The sequence below is a fragment of the Electrona antarctica genome (assembly GCF_951216825.1).
Source record: "Electrona antarctica genome assembly, chromosome: 18".
Taxonomy (NCBI): domain Eukaryota; kingdom Metazoa; phylum Chordata; class Actinopteri; order Myctophiformes; family Myctophidae; genus Electrona; species Electrona antarctica.
In genome coordinates this window covers 25267126-25290591 of record NC_136799.1, presented here as the reverse complement: position 1 = coordinate 25290591, position 23466 = coordinate 25267126, and the positions used below count along the sequence as shown (strand labels likewise).

The following is a 23466-nucleotide window of genomic DNA, read 5'->3' as shown; positions in this document are numbered from 1 at the left end:
TTCCTACTGGAAAAAAATGAAACCTGCATTGTATAATAAAGTGAATGTGATGTCATCAGAATATATCAACCATGAGGAATTTTCAATTTAATTAAGATGATTTGACTTGATATGCTGTGTGGTGTACCGTGCAAGACCTCTGAGGCACTGCGCATTTTTACAAGTAGGATAATGAAAGTCCAGATAATAACAGTCAATATAGCAGCTTCCAAAGGGGAAATGTGATTTGTTTCTACAGGACACTTGACATCATAAATAATCTTGTATCCTACCTGGCCAGATGAGGATGTAGAATTTGAGTTCAGTGCAGAGGATGAGGAGCCATTTGGGGTGAAGTTGCACTGCTTGGTGACCGATGGTCTATGTCTTTCACTGATATACGCATACCAACAGATGCACGTGCGTGCACACACACACACACACACACACACACACACACACACACACACACACACACACACACACACACACACACACAGTATAGTTTTGTACACTGTATTTTCATTTTGTACACTTGTATGTACAGTATACTGTAAGTAAGATTCTATACTTAGTAAACTGGACATGAGTGGCCTGTGTTCCACTCTTATTTCCCTCTATACCAAGTTGAATTCCTTCCAGAAAATCGCTCACAACAGCGAGTCACAAAGAGACGCATCGTGAGCTTATAGATTAGCTTTTTTCTGTGAATGTACCCAACAGGTTAATGCTGTACACTGACCTAAGTCATTTCACTGTGAATGTACCCAACAGGTTAATGCTGTACACTGACCTAAGTCATTTCACTATTGCTGTTTTCTGTTGAAGGTTTACCTATAGGTGATGATGTAATGTGTTGGAACAACTTGCTGAGGCTCAACCAAGGAACAGAGAGTCTGGTTGGGATAGGCAGAGCACCGGCAATGGACTTCAGGTGTTGATGGAGGCACTGATGGCAAAAGACAATACATGTAAGTAGACAATTTTAAATGTCAACAGTTTGAATTAGTGGTGCTTGTTGATAACTGGCATAATACTAAATAAATAATAATAATAATAATAATAATTATTATTATTATATATTATTGATGTAACTGTATACAGTAGGCTACGGTAGATAATAAAGTGGCAGGCATACTGTAGAATGTAGATTGATAAACATCTAGACAGAGCAATATGCTTATTTTATTCTCTTTAATTATTTTAAAATGTTTTGTCAGTAAATTGATAAAAGAAACATTGCACAAACAGAGGGGAAATCGTTTATAGTTTATTTATAGTTAGTTATACTCACTCCTTGATGCTATAGTTGACTTCAGTAAATCCAGTCCTTTGCTGCCAAGGACACAGCCGAGGAGAGTCACAATGACATAAACACTGACACAGCCTTTCACAACCATCCTTTGTGTGTTAAAATAGCTGCAATCAAACTTGTCTTGGAGTCGCACTTTGTTTGTAGAGCCAACCTCTTGTGCAAGACAAACTCTGCTCAGAGCAATAAAGCCTTGTTCTACAATAATCTATTCTGTTTTCTTTTGTTCTGTTCTACTCTGTTTCTCTCGTTTCTGCTCTCTTCTCTTCTATTCCACACTGTGCTTTGTCCTGTTCACTGGTCTGTTCTCATTCTATTGTGCTATATTCTATTCTCTATGTCAAAGTGCAGAGATAGTGATCTCTGCTTACTGACTGCTCTGCAGACTGAAAAGTGCAATGGTTAACCTCCATTTAAAGAGCAACACTCGTCAGAGTGAAAGAGGAACATAGTGTATATTGAGTATTACAGGAAATCCACTCAAGAAGAACCCACAGATTATTCCCAAAATCTCATCATAAGTGACGTGCAGAAACTTGAATTCCCCTGTTTTTTTGTTTTGTTATAAAATAAGACTTTCCACATCATTTAAAAATCCATCATCGGGCAGGGTGCCCATTTATTTCCCATGAAATTGTACATACATTACAAGACATTATACATACATACAACAACAGAGCATTTGGTGTCACCGAAAAACTGCAAGGTCTATTTCATCAACAGTTAACAGTTAAAGAGTGGTGACAAAGGCGAACCTCAAAACCCAGCACCTGGTTTCAATACATCTATCAGCTTTACTTGGTTATTCCCACTGTGTGACTGCCATCTAGTGCACAAGATAAACAGTAACCCGTACTGCATCAAATACATCCATTACAGCCTTCTTGCAACACAGCCCCAATCTATTAATGGCTTACAGAACAGAAACCAACTACGTTTTCGAGTTTCTCCTTGTTGAGACAGACTTGGACATATCCAAGTATGAAGTGGAAAAAGGTCATTTGTTTCCATTTAGTTTTACTTTATTTTGTATAAGACACATAGACAGAAAGGGGATGACATACAATACAGGTCTCCAGCTAAAATTGAGCCGTGATTATACTGTACAGTCAATGCTAGTCTAACCAATATGCAACTGCAGGTGCAACGTGACCCTAATTTTTTTCTTTTGGCCTGAGTGAACTCCACTTGTTGGTCTCAGAGGTCTTCGCGGCCCTCTCTATGAGCCCACAACAGTTTTTTTGAGCGCCAGCCAGTAAGGGGGGCACTTTGGACAGCCCAGGGGCCTCCTTGTCTGGGCACATGAATGCTCTGTAGGCCCCCACTTGTTGTCCGCAGGGAGCCAGCTGTTCTTCGCTGCCTGGAGATCACTGGTCAGAACGCCTCTCTGGTGCTCCAGTTCCTATAGAGCACAGGTACATGTGAAAAGAAGCAAAGAACACTTGTGGTTTGGATGGTTCAGCTAACTCACATTTGTGCAATAAAGCATAAAGGCTTGTGGAGCCTTTCTCTTGTCAAGGAAAAGGCAGGTTGTCAAGTGAAGCTCCACGACAGTCATATTAGATTGTTTTTGTGTGTGTGTGTGTGTGTGTGTGTGCGTGCGTGCGTGCGTGCGTGCGTGCGTGCGTGCGTGCGTGCGTGCGTGCGTGTGCGTGGCGTGTGTGTGCGCGCGTGTGTGCGCGCGTGTGTGCTTGCTTGCGTGCGTGCGTGCGTGTGTGTGTGTATGTGATGTTCTGACCTGGATTTTGCACTTGGACTCCACCACCTGGACTTTGGTCTGGGCCAGCTCCTGCTCCAGCTCTGTGACCTGGGCTCTGACTGACTCCATCTCCTCGTCCCTCCTCTGCTCCTCCCCGCTCTGTTCTGCCTCTATGGAACTGACCTGCTCTCCACCCTCCTGACCCGCGTCGGAATGGTCGATTGACTCTAGAATGCACCTGCAGTGGGAGCATGACATCACTGTGCTCTGAGGGTGAGAATGATAAAGAAGAGACAACAAGACATGAGATAGAGTTAGAGTGATATACTAACACCCTACAGCAATCAGTACAATCACAGTGCTTTTGAACACTTATTTTAACCAAAGAAAATCACCAAGCTTTTAAGATTATTTTTTTAAGAACCAGGCTAAAATTGACAAGTTGACAACCATTGACAAACTTGACATAGCGAATGTTCTGGACACTTTATTTTATACAGTGTTGTTATCCATAGACATTGCACTCGGAAATCAGCTCTACAAATTTGTTTACAAACATTCTCAACCGATCTGAGTCAAGAAAGGGAAAATGAAATGATAGGTGATAGGGGAACACCACAGGGTGAGTAATGGCTGATATACTTGGCCACGTCATGAAAATAACAGATTTCCATCTGAAAAACATGACACATCGTCTATTTTCAGCAAGCCACACAATTATACATAAAATGTATAAATCAGTCGTACAAGTGTGACCAGTAAGTGTTCTCTCACCCTGAGTGTGTCCATCTCCTGTCTGTGAGTTGCCTGCTGCCTCTCTAGACGGCTAGTCAGCTGAGAGCAAATCTGGAAGAATGAACATCTCACATTTAACAACTTATACCTTCTATACAGAGTGTTGCTTTGTGAGCTTGTAGATCGGCTATTTTTGGCATTCCCCCCAGAATAGGGATGCTGGGGTTCAAGTGGTTAACACCACATACAAAGGAATTACTGATACTGATAGGGAGATTAATTTATAAATCCTGTTATATAACAAATCAACAAGGCAAAGAATAACAGAAATGGTGTCTGTATTGTTCATATGTAACAGTATACCTATAGTTTTAGCTTTTGTTAGGCATTCAAGTAGGCTAAATAATGTTTTACCTGTTGAACTGACATCAAGAACAAGAGTTTGTCTTATGATCAAGCCATGTACCTGTTTGTAGTCTGTGATGATGCCATTTGACCTCTTAATCTCCTGTCCAGCTTTCTCCAACTCCCTCCGAAATACCTCCTTCAACTTATCACAGGAAAGAATAGAATAACCATTAACTGAATTTAGATACCCATACATAGTAAGTATAGACGAACATCTCTGTTCGTCTTGCTACGCAAAACAAACCTTTCTTAGAGTTGCATAAAGAATCCTGCTATTGCTTCTATTTGGTCCTTTGGTCATGGAATTTCATAGTGATTAAGTGTTATTAATTCAAAAAGGGAATGGGAATGAAAAACTCAGATATTGTTTTTACCATTGCTGCTTCCTCGTCTTTCCCTCTCTTCTCCTCCTCTGTGGCCCGTAGCCGATGTCTGGTCTGTAGAAGGTCTTTGGTGAGCTCATCCACCTTGTCCTCTGCCTGTGTCAACACACCGTGCATGTAGATCAGGAGGTATATTGACTTTTTCAGGTTAATGTATTTGGGGGAATTAGGCCCCTAGCTGAAACAGTACTTAGACTTAAGCCCTAACCACGCCCTTGTTGACCCACGTTGACCCTAGTGATTCAATGCATGGAATTCAATGGCCCAAACCACACCAAAGGGTCAAGACGGTTTTAGCGTTAACTCCTTGCAATCGTTTGGACCCAAGGAGTTGCATGGTGACCCTTTGGTGTGGTTAGGGCTTTAGAGGGTGTGATACTAAAACCTTCCACTGAAAGTAATACAATGGAATGCTTTAGTTTAGCCCTAACCCTCACTGCCTGCCTCACAGAAGTAAAGATATGGATGCAAAATAAAATTCTCAAAGCAATACATCGGAAATCATCATCGGCCCCAACTCCCTCACCCGCTCTACCGATGACTCCACTGTCACACTCACACCTTCCACCCATGGCTCCTCAAACGCCATGTCATGTCCCCTCCCACTCCCTCAGGTCTGGTGATGCCAACCTATTTGAGGTCCCCAGGACCAAGTACCGTACCTGCTTGCTTTTGCTGCCCCACCCCTGTGGAATGCACTACCCAATACTCTCAGAGAAGCCCCTGCCCCCCAAACCATAAAAAAACACTCTAAAAACCCACCTCTACAATATGGCTTTCCCCAGCTAACACCACACCCCCCTTTCTGATCTTTGCTGTTTGTGCCGGTTTTAGGTTGCAAGCCTGTCCTACATTTGAAAACCTACCTGGAAGTATACTGTACATCTATTGTTTGGGTGCCGAAATTTAAGTTAGTTCGGCAAACAGTGGCCGAATGGTTTGGTATTTGAAATCTTGACACGCAGCATTCTGTTTCTTTCTAAGCAGATTTTACAATAGTATTCTCTGTCTGTTTGACATAGAGCAGTATTTAAAAGTACCTCATCCAAAGCGTTCTTCAAGGCAATCTTGCCAGCGACTAATCTGTGGGCCAGGTTGTCATTCTCCTGTTCCAGACGCAGACTGGCCTGCTGCAGCTGGTGGTTCTCTCTCTATGGGACACAGAACACAGTCAGATTGTGCAGAACGTGACACAGCAGAACACAATATGACAGCATAGATGGTTACAGGAAAAGCTCAGGACAGCCGTATCTTAAAAGGTACGGAACTGCCTAGACTTGAGACCTCCTATTACCTAAGAAAAGATTTCCAGCGAGGGGAGCGAGAGAGAATGTGAGAGTGTGAGACACTTGCAAATGTATTGAGTCAAATGTCTTTGAAGGAAAGGTTAAAAAATAATCACGTCTGGGACAAGGAGAAACGTACAAATGTAGAGATAGAGGCCGACAAGATCGAATGATTTTCAAAAACCGAGATGCGCACTATAAAATAAACTCAGTACGTGCTAGTAGGTCATTTAAACACTTATATGTGTTCCACATTATTTTAGAGTAACTGAATGTCAATTTTAATTTTCTTCCCCTAGAATTAAACATGTAGTATTTTTAAAGGGAAATGTCTTATAGCATACTATTTGTAGTATATTATTTGCTATATTTTCTAACCTGGTATTTATCTATATGGTCCTCTTGCAGCTGTTGAAACTGTCTCTCCTTGAGTTTAGGCTTCTTAGAGGGAACCTGAGGAGAGAGGGAGAGTCAAGGCCAATCAGTTACAGTAATATCAACAGATGTCATGTTTGACTAAGCTAAAGAGAGTTATCTAATCCAAACAGAGATGGAGCCAGATAGAGTCTGAGTGAAAAAAAATCAAGCACAGACCCAAACAGATCAAGATAGGGATAAGAAAAGTTAAAATAGGAATAGGAAGGAATAATATTTTTCCAATTGAGAAAGAATGCTAGTTTCTTGAAATGTATGCCAGTTCTTGATTCCAAAATATTTGACCTCCATTCTGTATTTCCCTCTTGTCTGCAATTTCAAACCTATCTATACACGGGAATCTGTTTTGCCTTGCTTGTCATGTCTGTTTATGCTCATGGCCTTCAGTGCAAGTCACTATTGTTATACTGCTAGCATTGTTTTTGATTGAAGCAGTCAATGCCAGGGTCATGATCCTACATTCATTGAGCCTCAAATTATATTTTGCCTGTAATGTGATGGCCATGCCCTAAGTTGAATATGTTGTAGTAGTCATTGCTCAGCTATTGATAATAGCAGCACATTGCAGCCTGTGTATAGTACTTTATTTTACTCCCTTTAAAGAATACTGACTGTTTTAAAGTTCTGAACTAGTTTCCAGAGCCTAAGGGAGTAAAACGGTCTTATAACTGTCTGAGAAATAGGCTATCAGTATCAGTGTCTGTCAGTATCTATTTTATTACTATATTCTTTGTCTGTGCACCAAGTTCTTGCCATTCATTGTACTTGGGAAATTAAAGCCTAGCTATGTAACCTTTTTTAATGAATAAAATGTAAATTTGTCCAATTTGTATGGTAGAGTACCTGTATGTTAATACAATATAACTTATACAATTGGGGTGGTTTTATTTTGTCGCCCTGCTCTTCTTTTGAGACATTTAGATAGTGTCAAAGGTCATGTCTCACCTGACACAAATTTTGACCTGATTGTCAAGATTGTCAAGACAAAGAATTCAGCACTTGGGCAGCACTTGGGCAGGAATTGAGCAGGCATTTTAACTAAATTGTTTGCTTCTGGGGGTACCTTGAACAAAAATATTTTGAGATAGTGGTCCATGGCCAAAATACATATGATTTTGAATCGGCCTCAGGTCCAAATGGGTTAAGTGGTTAATCTTACTGTGGATTTGGGCCGAGATTCTGCCACGAGACAAGCCAGGATCTCCTCCTCATTCATCTGGTCCACTATGTGGGCATCATAGGCCATCATGATTGACACTTCCTCCATCATCCTGCCCAACTATTAAAGGGTCCCAGGGGTTGACACACACACACACACACACACACACACACACACACACACACACACACACACACACACACACACACACACACACACACACACACACACACACACACACACACACACACACACACACACACACACACACACACACACACACACACACACACACTGACACAGCCTACTGTGCTAATTGTTTATGTCCTCACAGGTGAATTCCAGGCAGCGTGGATTCTCAGAAGCCCTGCCTTTGTAAGGGCATGGGAGGCAGTTTAACTCCAGGAAGTGTACAGCAGCACTTGATAGGATAACTGGTTTGACTGTGGAGTGAGAATTAACCATGAAGTCTGTACTGTAGGTCCCAGATGAGCTCCGAGATGAATCTGTCACTCCTGTGGACCGGTGGCTTTCATCAGAGGCAGAAACTGAATTCAGACAAATGCAGCAGCAGTTTCCCGTGTTCCCATATTTAGACTGTAAAGCGGAAATCCAGCGGCGTGCCGGTAAATCAGGATAGGGGGATAAAGTCCAGATCTCCAGACGCAGGGGAACTCCTTTGAGACTCTGTGTAGTTATAGTCCAAAGGTAGACAGGTGCAGACGTATAGCGTACTCCAAGAGATAAGTCTGCGGCCAAATGAAAAGCTTACATTTACAGGTAGCAGGTCAGACTAAAGTACATGCACAGTACACACACTGGCTGGCAAGTGTGTCTTGCAGGTGCTTTTTGAGACCTATATATGACTGCTGGGAGTGACAGAGACACCCATTGCTGTGATTCTCTTTCTTATTCTGTCACCTTATTCCCTCTTCTATTGTTATTCCTTCACTCCCCCTTTCTAGTTTCATTCTCGTTCTCTCTCTCTCTCTCTCTCTCTCTCACTCTCACACACACACACACACACACACACACACACACACACACACACACACACACACACACACACACACACACACACACACACACACACACACACACACACACACACACACACACACACAGAGATACAGGTTCTAGAGGTCTGACGTATACACAGCAAGCAGCTTGTTTTCTTTGCCGGTTATAAACGCGTGGTATTTGTGATATTTCACCTCAGGGTGTTGCCGTCCCTGAGACTCGTTACAGTATTCTCGCTATTGTTCCTGATAGCTGAGATGGCCTTGGCCAAGTTGTTAGACAGGAGTTGAAACTGGTCCAGCAGGTACGGCTGGACCAGGAATACCATGCCATGAATACAGAATACCAAAGACAGATGACAGGGCAGAGTGAGGCTGCTCCCCTCCATTTCTTTAATAAAAAGATTCAATTGTTCTCCGTTCTTACAATAATTTTAGTAGGAAAAAAATAAAACTCCCACGCACCCCACTTGCATAGCGTCACTGTCAGGACGAAACTGGGTATGTTCAAAACGATTACTTTTCAGGAAATGTAGCTACATTTTTCAGAAATAGTGAAAATAGCAGTTCTACAAGCTCACAGCATATCACGTGGTGATGCACTGTGAGCTTGTAGCTCGGCTATTTCTGTTCTGCCCTGTCACATCAAGCTCCTCTCATAACACTGTGTGACAGGGATGTCATGGTGCTGGCCATTGTGTCTCCATTCTGTATGGGGCGGCGGTGGCTCAGGGGTAGAGTGCCTGGATGGGAACCGCAAGGTTGCCAGTTCGAACCCGGGCTCCCCCAGAGTTACTGTCGAAGTGTCCTTGAGCAAGACACTGAACCCCTAATTGCTCCTGATGTGCTAGTTGGTGCCTTGCATGGTTTCTGCTGCCATCGGTGTATGAATGGGTGAATGTAGTGCACAATCTCTGTAAAGCGCCTTGGATAAAGGCACTATATAAATGCACCATTTACCATGGTATTGGTACTGTGTCTCCATATCATGGTCAGTATCAGGTCAGTAGCATGGTCCATATCATGTCAGTAATGGTAATGGTTTTAACAAAAAAAAAGATGTCTAAGGCAAGATATGTCCAGTCCATGTATGGGCATTTGCCAATTTGCACCAACATTTGGCTTGTCCAGTCCATATGAGAATATCATGCAGACATGCACTGAGGGCTTTAACTGTTGAACCAGGGCCAGGTTGTGACTCCATTGTGGAAGAAAGACAAAGACATTCTCCAGGCAGATATAAATGTTTATTCCTCCACAAAAAAGGAACATTTTGTGAAACAATGTGGACATTTATTTTGTTGTTGTTTAAAATAGGTTCTATTCATTATCAGAGTATCCCGAACGCAATCTAATGATGTTAGTACAGGCTCTGAAAAATAAAATTTCCCAACCATCAAAATTAATTAAGGAACTAGATCCACCTAAATAAAGGGTAAAAGTCCATTTTGATACATCAGGTGCTCTTTGTGGTGACTTGCTGAAGTATATCGGCTAAGCTGCAGTGAACACCAGTGCAGAGTGAACATCTAAATAAACAAATAGATACAATTATATATAATGTACCACTTCTTTTCCCCCCCTAAAATAGGTGACATGGCTTCTCAGAACTGCTTTAAACACCTGTTTTCAGTCATTTTAAAAGGTTTCAAGAATGTAAATTATTTCGAAAAACAGCCCAGCCCGTCTAGAAGCTATTGCACCTATAATGACATGCCCAAAATAGGGAGGTCAGGGTCAAAGTGGTTAAGCTAATCCTGAATTGAATACCTCTTACTTTGTTCCTACTTTTATCTTGCACGCACGCACGCACGCACGCACGCACGCACGCACGCACGCACGCACGCACGCACGCACGCACGCACGCACGCACGCACGCACGCACGCACGCACGCACGCACGCACGCACGCACGCACGCACGCACGCACGCACGCACGCACGCACGCACGCACGCACGCACGCACGCACGCACGCACGCACGCACGCACGCACGCACGCACACACACACACACACACACACACACACACACACACACACACACACACACACACACACACACACACACACACACACACACACACACACAAGCAAAGACTATCGCTAACCTGGATAAAAAGACAGAAGATTAGGGAGGTTTCACTGAGACAGGTCTCCTGAGACACACTGAAACCCTGACACTCCCACACTAAAATCATAACACATCTGAAAGATCCACAGAGTCAGGCATATACTGAAGAATAATACTGCATTACTTTTAACTTTACTGTACCTACATATCACAGCTTATGGATACAAAATTGATTAAGAAAGTTGAAGTTGTGTGATTAATACATTTAAGTTAATAGTTTTGATCTAAATGTCTCTACACCCTTTTTACTTTAATATCCAAACACAAAGACTACATCCTGATAGTCTAGAGATGTCAAATGTCTTTCATTGAGCTAATTTGGTTCCGATTAAGAAGGAGTCAGACATCTCACTTTAGTTGGACTCCAAATCGGTATAGGAGCCTATAGCCTAATTCTCAGAAAGAAGGTCTTGCTTTCCAATGCCACGTTTCTCATGACAAAAGGCAGAATATCCCACATGTTTTACTTAATGTCATGCCTCTGAAACAAACCATTAGGGTTATGTATTCGGTTTAAGACGACAATCTTAACAAGTAAACAAAAAACAAAACAAAAAACTGATAGCCCTCATGTACAATAAGCCCGGGGGAGGGGGCAATGGGGCATCCAGGCTCTCACTTTATGCTAGCTGGGATAGAGGGGCAAACAATGTCAAGGAGAGCTACAGGAACTGGGATGGGGTGTGGGTGAGTACAAGGGTGGGGTCAAAGATATACTAAGGTTCTATTTATTCTGGGTGTATGTTTTGACATGGAGACCACACAGCCGTCATGGATTGCACCTCTACAGCCCACCCTCTGTGGCTCAAGAGGAGTTTGTCCGTTAATACCTGACACGGAGGCTATCACCCGGGTCACAATGGTCATCGGATGCGTGTGTCATAGTGCATGTCTGAATAGCACGTGTTTAACTTCAGAAGACTCATGTTTGCTCATGTTTACACTTGAATAAGCATTTGTCCGGCATGTTAGGTCTTCTGTGCACGTCAGGAGTGTGAGCGTGTTCATCGTGTGTTCACATTGTCAGACCTGGGTGCTGTAGGGGCGTGGTGGGGATGGGAACATGTCCGAGCATGGGCTGTCGTATCTCATGGGGGAGGAGCCCTGCGGGTTGATGGACAGGGGGAGACAGACAGAAGGGTTCTCGTAATACGTGTGGAAGCCAAGACGCTCCCCTCCGTTGCGCACGTCGTCGGTGTGTCCAGGGCGGAGGTAGTAGGGTGAGCAGGTGGGGCAGTAATTGCGTTGGGGACTGCCATTTAGCCGGTCGAGGGACACCGAGGTGACCGCAGTCCCGTCCATGGCCAGGGCAGTGCACGCATTACAGGCAAAGTGGGAGTGGGACTCGGCTCCCGCCGTGGAGGCCACATCCACCTCCGACTCATTCTTCTTGCAGCAGTAGTACTGGGAGAGATGGAGAGGGAGGTCTGATTTATACTTAGTTAAATAAGCAGATAATAGCAGATCTACAAACTGTGTAGCCTTGCAACACCTTGTGAGCTTGTAGATCTGCTATTTTTGCTGCATGACACTGTACTACTATGAAAAAGGCAAAAGGAGAAAGGATGGAGAGGGGGAGACAGGGATGGAGAGATAGAACTCGATCTCATAATTAATTATTGGTAATATTGGTCATTTCTAGACAGACAGATACTGAAGCATAAGCCAATGAAGCTCATTTGAATTGAACTGAATTAAATTTAATTGAAACACATACACACACAGTCACACACACATACACATACACACACAGTCACACACACATACACACACGCACACGCGCACAACATACCTGGAGTCTACAGTAACAGAGCACTGCTACAATGCACAGTAGTATGACACCGGCGAGAATTCCTCCGGTTATAACAACAGTTCCCGCTGACATTCGACCAGCTCTCCATTAAACCCTCCAGGGAGAAGAGAGAGAGAGAGAGAGAGAGAGAGAGAGAGAGAGAGAGAGAGAGAGAGAGAGAGAGAGAGAGAGAGAGAGAGAGAGAGCACATGGGGAAGCCCTTTATTTGTACAATTTGTGGAAAAAGCTTTAGTTTTTAACTCAAACTTCATTTTTCCTGCCTTGATTCCCCCCCCCCCCCCCCTCTTTCCTTTCTTTTCTTTTCTTGGACTAACGACTGCACAAAAAACGAATTTCACGGTTCACCCACTCTTTTACTTGTGACAATTGTGAACATTGTGATGATGTGATCAGTGTAAACCAGCCTCCAGGTAAAATGTTCACTGGTGGCTAATGTTAACATGTCTGTGAGTGAAATGGTTTCATAACCTAAGGGAATGGACTCAACCGAGCTGTCTTAAAGAGCTGGAGACTCACATTAGAAGACAGCAGGAGATGGAGAGACGGATCATGCTGAGAAGGTGGAGGAACATGACGGGTCTCCGGGGGCGTTTCTCTCAAATCCTCCTCTAACTGCAACCCCTGCAGAGGGAGGAAGAGTCGGGAGGAGTGAATTAACACGAGTGCAGTCAGTGCTATCCTCGGCTCTGACATTACCTTCTAACGCTAGACGCAAGGAAGCTTCTTGAATTCATTGCACATCCTTGATTAGTCACTCTAGCGACTCATCTGTGTCTTAGTTAATACTTTGAATTTGAATTGTGTGAATGTGTATAGAGTGGAGCATATTGTTATAGGCCAGCACCAAAGAGACATAAGTACATTTAACATAAATCCCCAACCTGGCACAGATTGTAAAATAATATGGGAGCCCACATACTGCCGCCTGGCCTCTCCATATTGCAGTGTGTGAGATTTTAGCATCCGTTCAGTAATTGTACTGCACTACGCTTACCAGACCTGCACATAACAGCACAAATCATTCTTAGTATTTTGTATTGTCCCTTGGCTTAGACAGTAAAAATCCTTTAAACATGTTCAAATTAACACTCAGGATTACAGGAGTTACTGTAGTCCGAGAGTACAGTGATGAGATGGGTCCGTTTTACTGGGCCAGGACAGACTGTGTCTGGCTCATCAGATGCAGAATAGTATAATAAATATTATTATTAATAATATAATACATTTCTGGTAGACATTGTGTTATCGTGTGGCAAAATCCACCCATCCACCCGGCTTTACCAAGCCAGTTAACAAACAAACACTGAGAATGATCAGATCTATGCTAACCGCAACTAACAATTAACATATAAAACAAACAAACTTACTATTGTACTAGTACAAGTACTACCAACTGTGTCAGGATCTGAAACCTTGTGTAGATTCATCAGGATGCAAAAGATTGTGGGATAAAATGTGGGAAAACAAACTTGACAAAGGCATTTACAAATTATTTAACAAAGAAGGAACTCAAAACTGAAATAATCAGAGATCTGTTACGTCAGAGATGTGTTTGCAGCAGACCTACAGTATGTGCTGTGAAATTGGATGTGAGCCCAGATTTATTTTGCTTCCCCAAAAACTCTGTAAACTGATCCAACCAAGCGCTGTGAAGAAAGTGATTTATACTTTTGTCACACAACTTGTCACTTGACAGATGACAGATTTTCAAGCTAACAATGCAATGTTAGAAAGGATTAGGTGATTGAGTGAAAGAGTAAAGGGATACAAAAGACAATGTATGTGTGTGTGGGGTGGGGGAGCCTTAGAAGTCCTCATCACACAGCTCCTTGTGTGCAGTATCTCCATTGCGTCATGGCACTAAATTATATACACGGTGAGCCAGGTTAATGCTGTTAAAAGCAATGTGAAGTCTCTCTGGCTCTCTCTTTCTTTCTCATTCTATCACTCCTCTGTCCATCTCACTCTTTTACCTCGGTATTCTACACCCCCACCTCCTCCACCACCCGTATCCATCCTCCCCCTCCTCTCCTCCCTTTATCTTCCATTCAATCTTTACTCCATCTGACTGCCACATGATGCCACACAGCATAACTCAACTCCCCATGTCTTTTCTGTTCAATTGAGAATGCTTAATTGGTATTGATATGGCTGGCATTGTCTCACTTTGCCAAAGCAAAGTAAAATTCACAGAAAAAACACAGAACACCAAAAATAAATTCACTGTCAGATGATCTATTCTATGCTGGCATAGATCCTCTGACAGTGAAAATGTAAACATATGTGAAAACCATGTATGGAGGTTAGCCTAATGGCAATGTGAAATGTTTGGGGAACCCCCCTGGGGGTCCCGACCCACAGGTTGAGAATCACTAGGCTAACACACACTGGGAAATGATCACAGTATAGGTGAAAAAGACAGGCTACGGGCTACGGCTACTAAGGCAGAGACAGGAAGGACATGCTACAAAATAAGATACAACAACTGGGGAAGAACAGAGGGAGACTGACAGAAAGACCTAAACACTGAATACAGAACCAACTGAACATAGAGCTACTGAAACTAAACAATCAGGAAAACATGACTAAACACAAAAAACAAAACAGGGAGTAAGAACACAAGATAAATATACATGTATAAACTAGTCTAGGACCCCTCCTGTTTCGCTCTACTATAAATATTTTGGCAGAAAATAAATATTCAATATTTTCGCAGAACGTTCACCCAAGAATACGGACACAAGGGTTCATGTGGTTAATGAAGAAAATTGCCCCAATGCTACGTGCAATCACACATGCTGATAATGACTAATTTCCCATGAGTGTAATGTGATGTTACTTATTGTAACCATAGGTCGCATTTACTATGAAAACCTGCATTTCTGTGTGTCACGTCACACCTCCATATATGGTCACACCTCATGACATCACGCCTCCATATATGGTCACGCCTTGTGACATCACACCTCCATCTCCATAGAGCTGACCTGTTCTAACATTCCATATGTTGATCCCTCCCCACCCATCCTTCCTCTTCGATGTCTCCCTTTTGACTGATACCTGTCCATTCAAACTCTAGACGGGCCCGCCCCAAAGTTATTAGTGCAGCAGAAAACTGGAGTTCTCAACAGGCCCAAAACTTAAGGGCCCTACCTGGGCCCTCATCAAACCCTGTACACTCAAGACACTGCCCCCGCTGCCACCCTTAGATCTCCACATATGGAGCTGACCTGTTCTGATATTCCTTATGTTGATCTGACCTCATCAAACCCTGTACACTCAAGACAGAATTCATTCCATATGTTGATCTGACCCCCCATGCCAAAGCGCCAGCAGTCTGCCATCACCCAGGCGGATCGCCCTCAGGGCATATTACTGGTTATTAAAGTCTAGATTAAATGAAAAATGTCAATTAAATACCTCATTACTGTACACACATGGGGCCTATAGTTAAAACACACTGAACTCCCTACAAACGCACATGAACGTACATGTGCACAGACTGCACATACAAACACAACATACAACACATAACATGCACAAGCACGCACGTACACATGCACGAATGCATGTAAGCATACACACAGACTCTAGTCCTTATACCCCTTGGATTTAGTTGTGTGGTTTTAAAGGAACCTAGTCTACGTTGTTGCAGTGTTAGCTTGAATTTCTTTATTCCAATTCTTTGGGAGTGACACCATTATGTGACAACGTATAAATTAGTTTTTAGTCTTAGAGGAGGGTTCTGCCAAAAAAGCCTGTCAATTATTTACACCGGGAAGTGACGGGGACCAAGTTAATTCAATAGGCTTCTCATTCAGACTTGTATTAAAATGTCAAGTATGGTTCTATGAAATTAAGCCCAGGCACCAGTTGGTCACTTCATTATTGTGTACTTTGTATCTCATTCTGCGGGTAGGGTTTTGCACGTGACACGCGTGCGTGTGCGTGCGTGTGCGTGCGCGCGCGTGTGTGATTGTGTGTCACACTGTATTATTTTGACCTTCATAAAGTGTTATTATAGGAGACGGCTTATTTGCTTTATTTGGGAGCCTATATTTAGCAGTTTGTCTTTTCCTGACCTGGTGACCAGCAGGAGAAGAGAAGCAGCCAGCAGTGAGGTGTCACAATTTGATTCACTCTCTCTGTGGGAAACTAAACAAAATCCTAACACTTGTGTTAGGTGTTATACATGGAACAGTACATGCACAATGTGCTGAACAGTACTGCAGTGGTTCCCAAAGTGGGGTCCGGGGACCCCCAGTGGCCCTTGAGGGAGTTCCAGGGGGTCCCCAGCTAAATGATAGTTTGGAACCAAATGGTCCCTTATGGGTATGTAACTCTGAGAGTGTAGAAATGGAACCAAATGGACCCAAAAGGGTCCATTTGGTTCCATTTCTACACTCTCAGAGTTACATGTACAAATGGAACCAAATGGACCCTAAATGATTCATTTGGTTCCATTTGGTGTACACTCTCAGAGTTAAATTAACATTGATTTAACAATATAAATTGGGGTCCCAGAGATAGAAATGCCATTAAACGGGGGTCTGTAGATTAATATGCATGTCAAACTGAGGGTCCTTGAAATTAAACTGGTTGAGAATCACTGCTAGAGCTGTAAAAATCTTATAGGAGTCTCTGGCATATCATTTAAAATGGGGGTCCGTGGGCCAATTAGTGTGAATTTGGGGGTCCTTGACATGAAAAGGTTTGGGAACCACTGCAGTACTGGATGCACATCCATGAAGGAAGCAGCACTTCCCATGAGCACGCACATGTACAGTATATACATGTAACACGTGCACCAATGAGCACGCACATGTACAGTATATCTCTGGTGTCGGGAAGAAACCTCATAACTCCAAAATGTTCATTTTTCAGGAAATAAAAAAATATACATTTTTCAGGAAATAAAAAATATACATTTTTCAGGAAATAAAAAATATACATTTTTCAGGAAATAAAAAATATACATTTTTCAGGAAATAAAGAAAACCTTATATTTTTTAAAACAAAGCAATACAGCCTCATCAAAGTTGGTGTTGTAACTTTATATATTGTCAATTACTTCCATGAGAGGGGGAGAGGTGGTGGAGTTAGTTGCTTTAGCAGACATTTTGAGGGTCCAATGGAGTTAAGAGGTTTTGTCTAAAGCCCTTTTTACTACTTTCCATTGGTTCAATATTTCCGAAACAACACACAGACATAAAGGGTGTTCAATAGCACAGATTTATGCCAAAAGTTGTACCATGCAATCATGTGTCCATGTGAATGCCCTCACACACAGCCCTTTATTGCCAAACATACAGTGGTGGAAAAAGTACTACATTTCTTTACTTGTCAAAGTGTCAACATGCAATGTAGAAATACTCTGTTACAAGTAAAAGTCCAGAATTAAAAATATATCTGAGTAAAAGTACTAACTACTAAAGTATTGGAATCAAAATGTAGGCCTACTTAAAGTATAACTACTCTTTATGCCCATTTCATGTCCCATTTCAAATGTATAAAGATATTTTGAAAATAGCAGATCTACAAACTCACAGTGCATCGCATTATGAGCTTGTAGATCGTCTATTTTCAAATGGCCGAAATGTATATAGGGCTGAAGTGGTTAATGTATGTTTTGTAATAATAATCAAAATCTACAAAGTAACTAAAGTTTCCAAATAAATGAAGTAATATTTGGATCTGAGATATAGTGAAGTAAAAGTATTGAAATTTGGAAATACTCAAGTGAAAATACCAAAAAAATACTTAATGTACTTAGTTGCTTTAAACCAGTCCTTTTTCATGTCAAGGACCCCCAAATTGGACCATTTGAAGAGAGATGCCATGGGACCCCCATAAGAGAAGATGTTTACGGCTCTAGCAGTGATTCTCAACCCGTTTAATTTCAAGGACCCCCAGGTTTGACATGCATTCGTCTACGGACCTCCATTTAATGGCATTTCTATCTCTGGGACCCCCAATTTATTTTGTAAAAGTAAAATCAATGTTAATTTAACTCTGAGAGTGTACAAATGGAACCAAATTGATCCCAAGTACCGCTCAAGGAAATGACGTTGACGCTTGACGAGGGAGAGTATAAACCCCCTGTGGTTTGCCTTGAGAACCCTTTTGTTGATGGCCATTCTTACATAATGTATAAAAAGGAATTGATAACATTTAATTGTAAACATCTATTGTTGTTACTATTGAGTGGAAAATGCAACAACCAAAATGATGATTCCACAAGTTAAATGATACAAAATGTTTTCTAGAGAATTCAGCTCATATGTGCTTTATGTGGTTTTGTTATTTCTCTTATATGACTGTTGCTTTCAGAGAGTGCTTGAACATGAGAGAAGAGGATGGTGGAGTGACATGGAGATGAGCAGAGAGAACAGAAAGAGAATAGCTCTTATGGTATATTTGAACAGGGGTGGGGGGGCTATAGCTGAGTGGATCCTTGATATATCCATTCTTAAATAATGACATGAATATTTCGGAGAGGTGGCCTCTAACTTTGCACTGGAAATCACGGTGAGCCCTGCAATTTTAAAGCCCAGAGGCTTCAATTATTCAGATTTCATTCCTTTAACAATATTTTTCCATCACAGGACAATTTAGCCAGGTAGTAGAATGTGGACTTTTTTTCCCCCCTTTCCTTCGCCTCTGAAAAAGCACTCATCTCAGCGTGTGAGGAGAAGAACACGTCCAACAACTAGGACAGAGACATCGCCTGAACAAAAAGAAACAATGGCAATGGAAGCTATAGGGGGAAAAGTGGGAGATAAAAGGACTACACACTGTCATTGTCAGATAACCTCTAAAGGAATTCAGTTGTACATTTTCCCATTTGACTGGTACAGCACATGCTCATTTACGGTACGTATATTCAAGTGATGTGAATTTATGTCAGTGCCTTTAGACCATTCACTGTCAAGCTAAAGGTTCAGCGTATTCATATAACATTTTTAATAAAAAACATTGACCTGTGGTTAAAGTGATTTTGATGCTATATTAACTCATTTTGCTGGGGACCCCTGTGGGGGTCCCTGGACCCTTTGAGAACCACTGTGTCCACAGCATGTCCCCATGAAAATGTTCTCATTAATTTACTATAATATATTTAATGTACACCACGTGAACCATAGACAGACAGACAAGAAAAATCTGGAAAGAAAAAAAAGATCGGAAAGAAAGAAAGAAAGAAAGAAAGAAAGAAAGAAAGAAAGAAAGAAAGAAATGCCCATAGCTTGACAGACACAAGCACACGCATGCACACAAGTTGCACACACACACACACACACACACACACACACACACACACACACACACACACACACACACACACACACACACACACACACCGCAGCTTACCTGTTGTAGTAGTAGTAGTAGTAGTAGTAGAGTAGTCACCATCTGGGGGATGGCATCCTGGCATCCAGAGTGGACGGCGCTGCAAAGCCCCCTGGGAAAAGAATACATGGCATCTATTATTGCCATGATGTCAGGAGATGCCACAGGGCACAAGAGGAGTGCCATCATTATTTAAGCCTGCATGCAGAATTAAGAGCTGTTTATCATCCTGTGATGGCCTGGAAGGGAACATGTTGTTAGCAGACCGTCAATTAGCACGCTCACCCATACATGGAATCTTTATTTCTTTCATTTAGGATATCTATATCACTCATTACTTAGGCTATATTCACCCCCCACTCACTCATTCTAGACGACCAAAACTAATCTCCACGAACGATTTTTTTCCCCGTGACATGCGTATAGGCTAACGTTCGTTAAAGGAAATTATTAACATTAGTCTAATGTTTCCATCAAATCAATCTCTATTTTGAACATAGGCTACAGAGATATTAGCCCATTTTAATCACACTTTCACTCATTAAGCGGTAAGTAACTGATCTGCATAAGTGGCAGATGGACACACGAAGAATGCAATCGCTTGAAAATGATGAAAAATCCCTCGACAGAACCTTACCTCTTTGCTTCAAGCACAGCTGTTTCTCAGCGCCAGCGTTTTTTGGTTGTTGAGGAAAACCCGTGTTTTTCTCCGTTTATCACTGCTGGTTAGTGATCAGTAGGCTTAGGCTATACTAAAGCGTCAGCGGCGTAGCCCGCGGAGGCTGAGCTCTGCTTCGTTTGCAGAATTCCTCTCACTGATCATTAAAAACACCGAGAAGAACCCTCATCCGATTTCACGTTCTCGGGCATCCTCTTTTTTTTCTTTTCTTCCGTTCACTTCTTCCGAAGTGCCAACGGGCCTAGGAGGACATTTCAAGGCACCCTCCTCTCTCTGAAGCGCTCCAGACAGATATCATCAGAGGTTGGTCCGCCGGGTGATGAGTGGCATTGCTCGGCATGGCTCCGTCCGTCCTCTTCGGTGCGGCTCCTCGCGGGGAGTTGAGCTGCCGTGCCGCCGCTGGTCCCCGGAGGAGGAGAGGAGGAGACGCAACAGTGTCAGCTGAAGATGTGATAGGCCTGTCACCTGTGGGAGGGGTGACGACACATGCAACGCGTTGTGCCATAACGTCACCCGAGACATCAGCGAGACTTTTGAACGCCGTTTAAGCGTTTTTCATTTGCCTGTTTAACGTCAGTTATCTTATAATAAAGTATAGGCTATGCTGCTATAGACTCAAATGAAATATGCATGCTGAAATGGGTGTGTGGGTCTGGGTGTGTTAATCAGTGTTAATGCCTAAATCGCAGTCTGTAAGCCTCTGTCCATGGTGCTGAAGTTCAGTGCCTGCAGGGTAGTATCAGTTTAAGCTTTATATATTTAGCCACACAACACAACACAAGCAAACATCAGGCTCGCTCACACATCATTTTAAGTTAATTGAATTGGACAAAAATAATTTCATCATTGCAGATTTGCCACTCGTGCGTCGAGTTTAGCCTAATGCAGGTTGTTGCAGGCTTTAACTTGCATTTAATTTGAGCTCGAGCGGCTTCTCCTTTATAATTGCCATCAAAAGACTCAAGTCCGACTGACCGTCCGTGACACGCAAAGTGTTTCATCCCTGATTAAGAATAAGAACAGGGATTAAATTTAAACTTTGATCCGGAAAATGTCTCACTTTCCCTCCCTCCAGTCCTCTCTCTCTCTCTCTGGATGAGTTGGGTTTCTAGCGGGGGGTTGATGAAGACAGGCCAGCGGGAAGCTGGAAGATTACTGCTCAAATTGAATCAAATCGTCGACACTTACTTAACAGCAGTTCAGACGATCTGCCCCGCTGCGATGATTGATTAGAAGCAGGCAAGCAGCAAACACACACATAGCCTGGCTACAAACACATGTGTGTGCGTATTGCGTAAACATGCCAGCAGCCAGAGCGTCCGGACCCCTCTCTTGTGTGTGTGTGTCTGACTGACTGACTGACTGACTGACTGACTGTCTGTCTCTCTCACACACTCACACACACACACACACACACACACACACACACACACACACACACACACACACACACACACACACACACACACACACACACACACACACACGTCCCCGCTTCATGGCTTGAGTTCATTATAGCCTTGGCGGGGCTTCTCAGAGAAGATCACAATGACAACAGCAGGATACAGTCTAGGCCAGGCAGGGCCTGGTGGTCTACTATGAATGGAAAGTTTTTACTCAGGGTGAAGTCAAGCGTGTGGCACGCGCACGCCCCCACCACCACGGTAGGCACAGAGCATGACAAGCCACGTCTGTGCCCGCGCTAACGTGGTGCGCGTGCTGAACAAATCCAATTTTCTGCTATGTGGGGGCGCACTTGTCCGTACACATTTGCGACGACACACTACTACTTATTTGCGTATGCAGCCGAGTTGTTCTACGAAGTGGAGACAGAATGAGAATGAGATGGAATTGGCTTTGACATTTAAGCTATACACGACATTTGCACCAAACCTTTCTAACAAGAGCCACCAGTTAGTGTTGACAGCACAAATCTGGTCCCTGTGAGCAGTCATGCGCTGGCAATTGCTTAGTACCAGTAAGTCAGTGTACTGTTCACTCTTGTGCAACATAACTTTGAAACCAAATGTTGCTATTCAAGAGAGATAGGCTGAGATGTAAGCTACCAGAGCCTGGTTTATAGACACACTGAAGCGCTGGATTGAACATGTTTTTCCCTCTGCAAGATTTGACATACGGTTATTCCAATATCTGTAATATTTGCAAAAATGCAGTACGCCTATCTTATGCCTATGGAGATTTGCATAAATACTATAAGAATGCTCTTCCCAGCCTTCTTGCTACACACAAAGTAAAAACGCACCAAGAAGATGAGTAGCCTGCTCTTCAAGGAAACAGGTATAATTTCATTCAATAGTTACTTAGTTGACAGTTTACTATGTGCCTTCCCTATGTGAACATGTTAGGCAAAACATATTAACACACCGTTTTGCCAGACTCGCTTCAGTTATTAATTACATCAGTGGCACAACCCCAATGCAATGTCTAATTCAATTCTGCCTCCACTCATGATTGCACAGAGGCACTCATGCATATGCATACACACACACACACACACACACACCCCCCCCCCCCCCCCCCCCCTTGGGGGATTGAGTAAGCAATCAGGTGTGTCAGCCATGCATGAGCATCAGTGTTTGTGTGTTGTGCAAAACCTTGTCCATAAATTCAACTCCTAGGAGGTTATGCGAGGGGGTGGGGGGAAAACCACTAATGATGCAACCCACTCTGAGTCATCAGCGTGGAAACATTTACTGGCATTGTGACCTGGTTGTTTTTGTCATATCAAACTAGATGCATAGATCTGTCTTACTTTATTGCTCCCACCCGTTTCAGCAACATACCACTGCCACATACATAAGGCTGCAACTATTAATTATTGTATTAACAATTATTCTATTCATTACGTCAACTTCAATTCTGAGTGATTTTAGTCACACTTTACTTTATCAAACGACCCTCACTGGCATCGAGACGTGCCGAGCTTGTAGATGTGCGATTTGTGAAAATCTTTGAAAAGTTAGATAATCAATAATTTTATTTAAATCCATTACTTTTAGCACCCCCAAAAATCACACAATGGAACCACACCGAGCATTTACAGTTACACTAACTCTGCCAA

At 42.7% G+C, this 23466-nt stretch overlaps 2 protein-coding genes across 2 annotated transcripts; both read right to left on the bottom strand.

Moving 5' to 3' along the window:
- Positions 1-1878: 1878 nt before the first annotated feature.
- LOC306942097 (rab GTPase-activating protein 1-like) lies at positions 1879-8207 on the bottom strand. Its single transcript, XM_079527809.1, has 8 exons — positions 7397-8207; positions 6181-6255; positions 5557-5667; positions 4508-4612; positions 4192-4275; positions 3765-3836; positions 3030-3257; positions 1879-2693 (listed from the first exon to the last, which is right to left on the bottom strand). The coding sequence occupies exons 1-8, from the start codon at positions 7505-7507 to the stop codon at positions 2511-2513; spliced, it is 969 nt and encodes a 322-aa protein (XP_079383935.1). The 5' UTR covers positions 7508-8207; the 3' UTR covers positions 1879-2510.
- Positions 8208-11004: 2797 nt separating this feature from the next.
- LOC306942896 (protein FAM163A-like) lies at positions 11005-12961 on the bottom strand. The gene is made up of 3 exons (XM_079529064.1): positions 12875-12961; positions 12338-12452; positions 11005-11949 (listed from the first exon to the last, which is right to left on the bottom strand). Exons 2-3 carry the CDS (start codon positions 12428-12430, stop codon positions 11569-11571), a joined length of 474 nt encoding a protein of 157 aa, XP_079385190.1. The 5' UTR covers positions 12431-12452; positions 12875-12961; the 3' UTR covers positions 11005-11568.
- Positions 12962-23466: the final 10505 nt, after the last annotated feature.

Bases quoted from the DNA above. Each gene is read 5' to 3' on its own strand.
- LOC306942097 (XM_079527809.1), bottom strand. From the start codon at position 7,507: ATGATGGAGGAAGTGTCAATCATGATGGCCTATGATGCCCACATAGTG. The intron at 3,258-3,764 runs GTGAGAGAACAC...TCTCACCCTCAG, and splicing joins AGGAGATGGACACACTCAGG to AGCACAGTGATGTCATGCTC. The intron at 2,694-3,029 runs GTCAGAACATCA...TGTGCTCTATAG, and splicing joins AGTCCAAGTGCAAAATCCAG to GAACTGGAGCACCAGAGAGG.
- LOC306942896 (XM_079529064.1), bottom strand. From the start codon at position 12,430: ATGTCAGCGGGAACTGTTGTTATAACCGGAGGAATTCTCGCCGGTGTC. The intron at 11,950-12,337 runs GTATGTTGTGCG...CATCTCTCCCAG, and splicing joins TCTGTTACTGTAGACTCCAG to TACTACTGCTGCAAGAAGAA.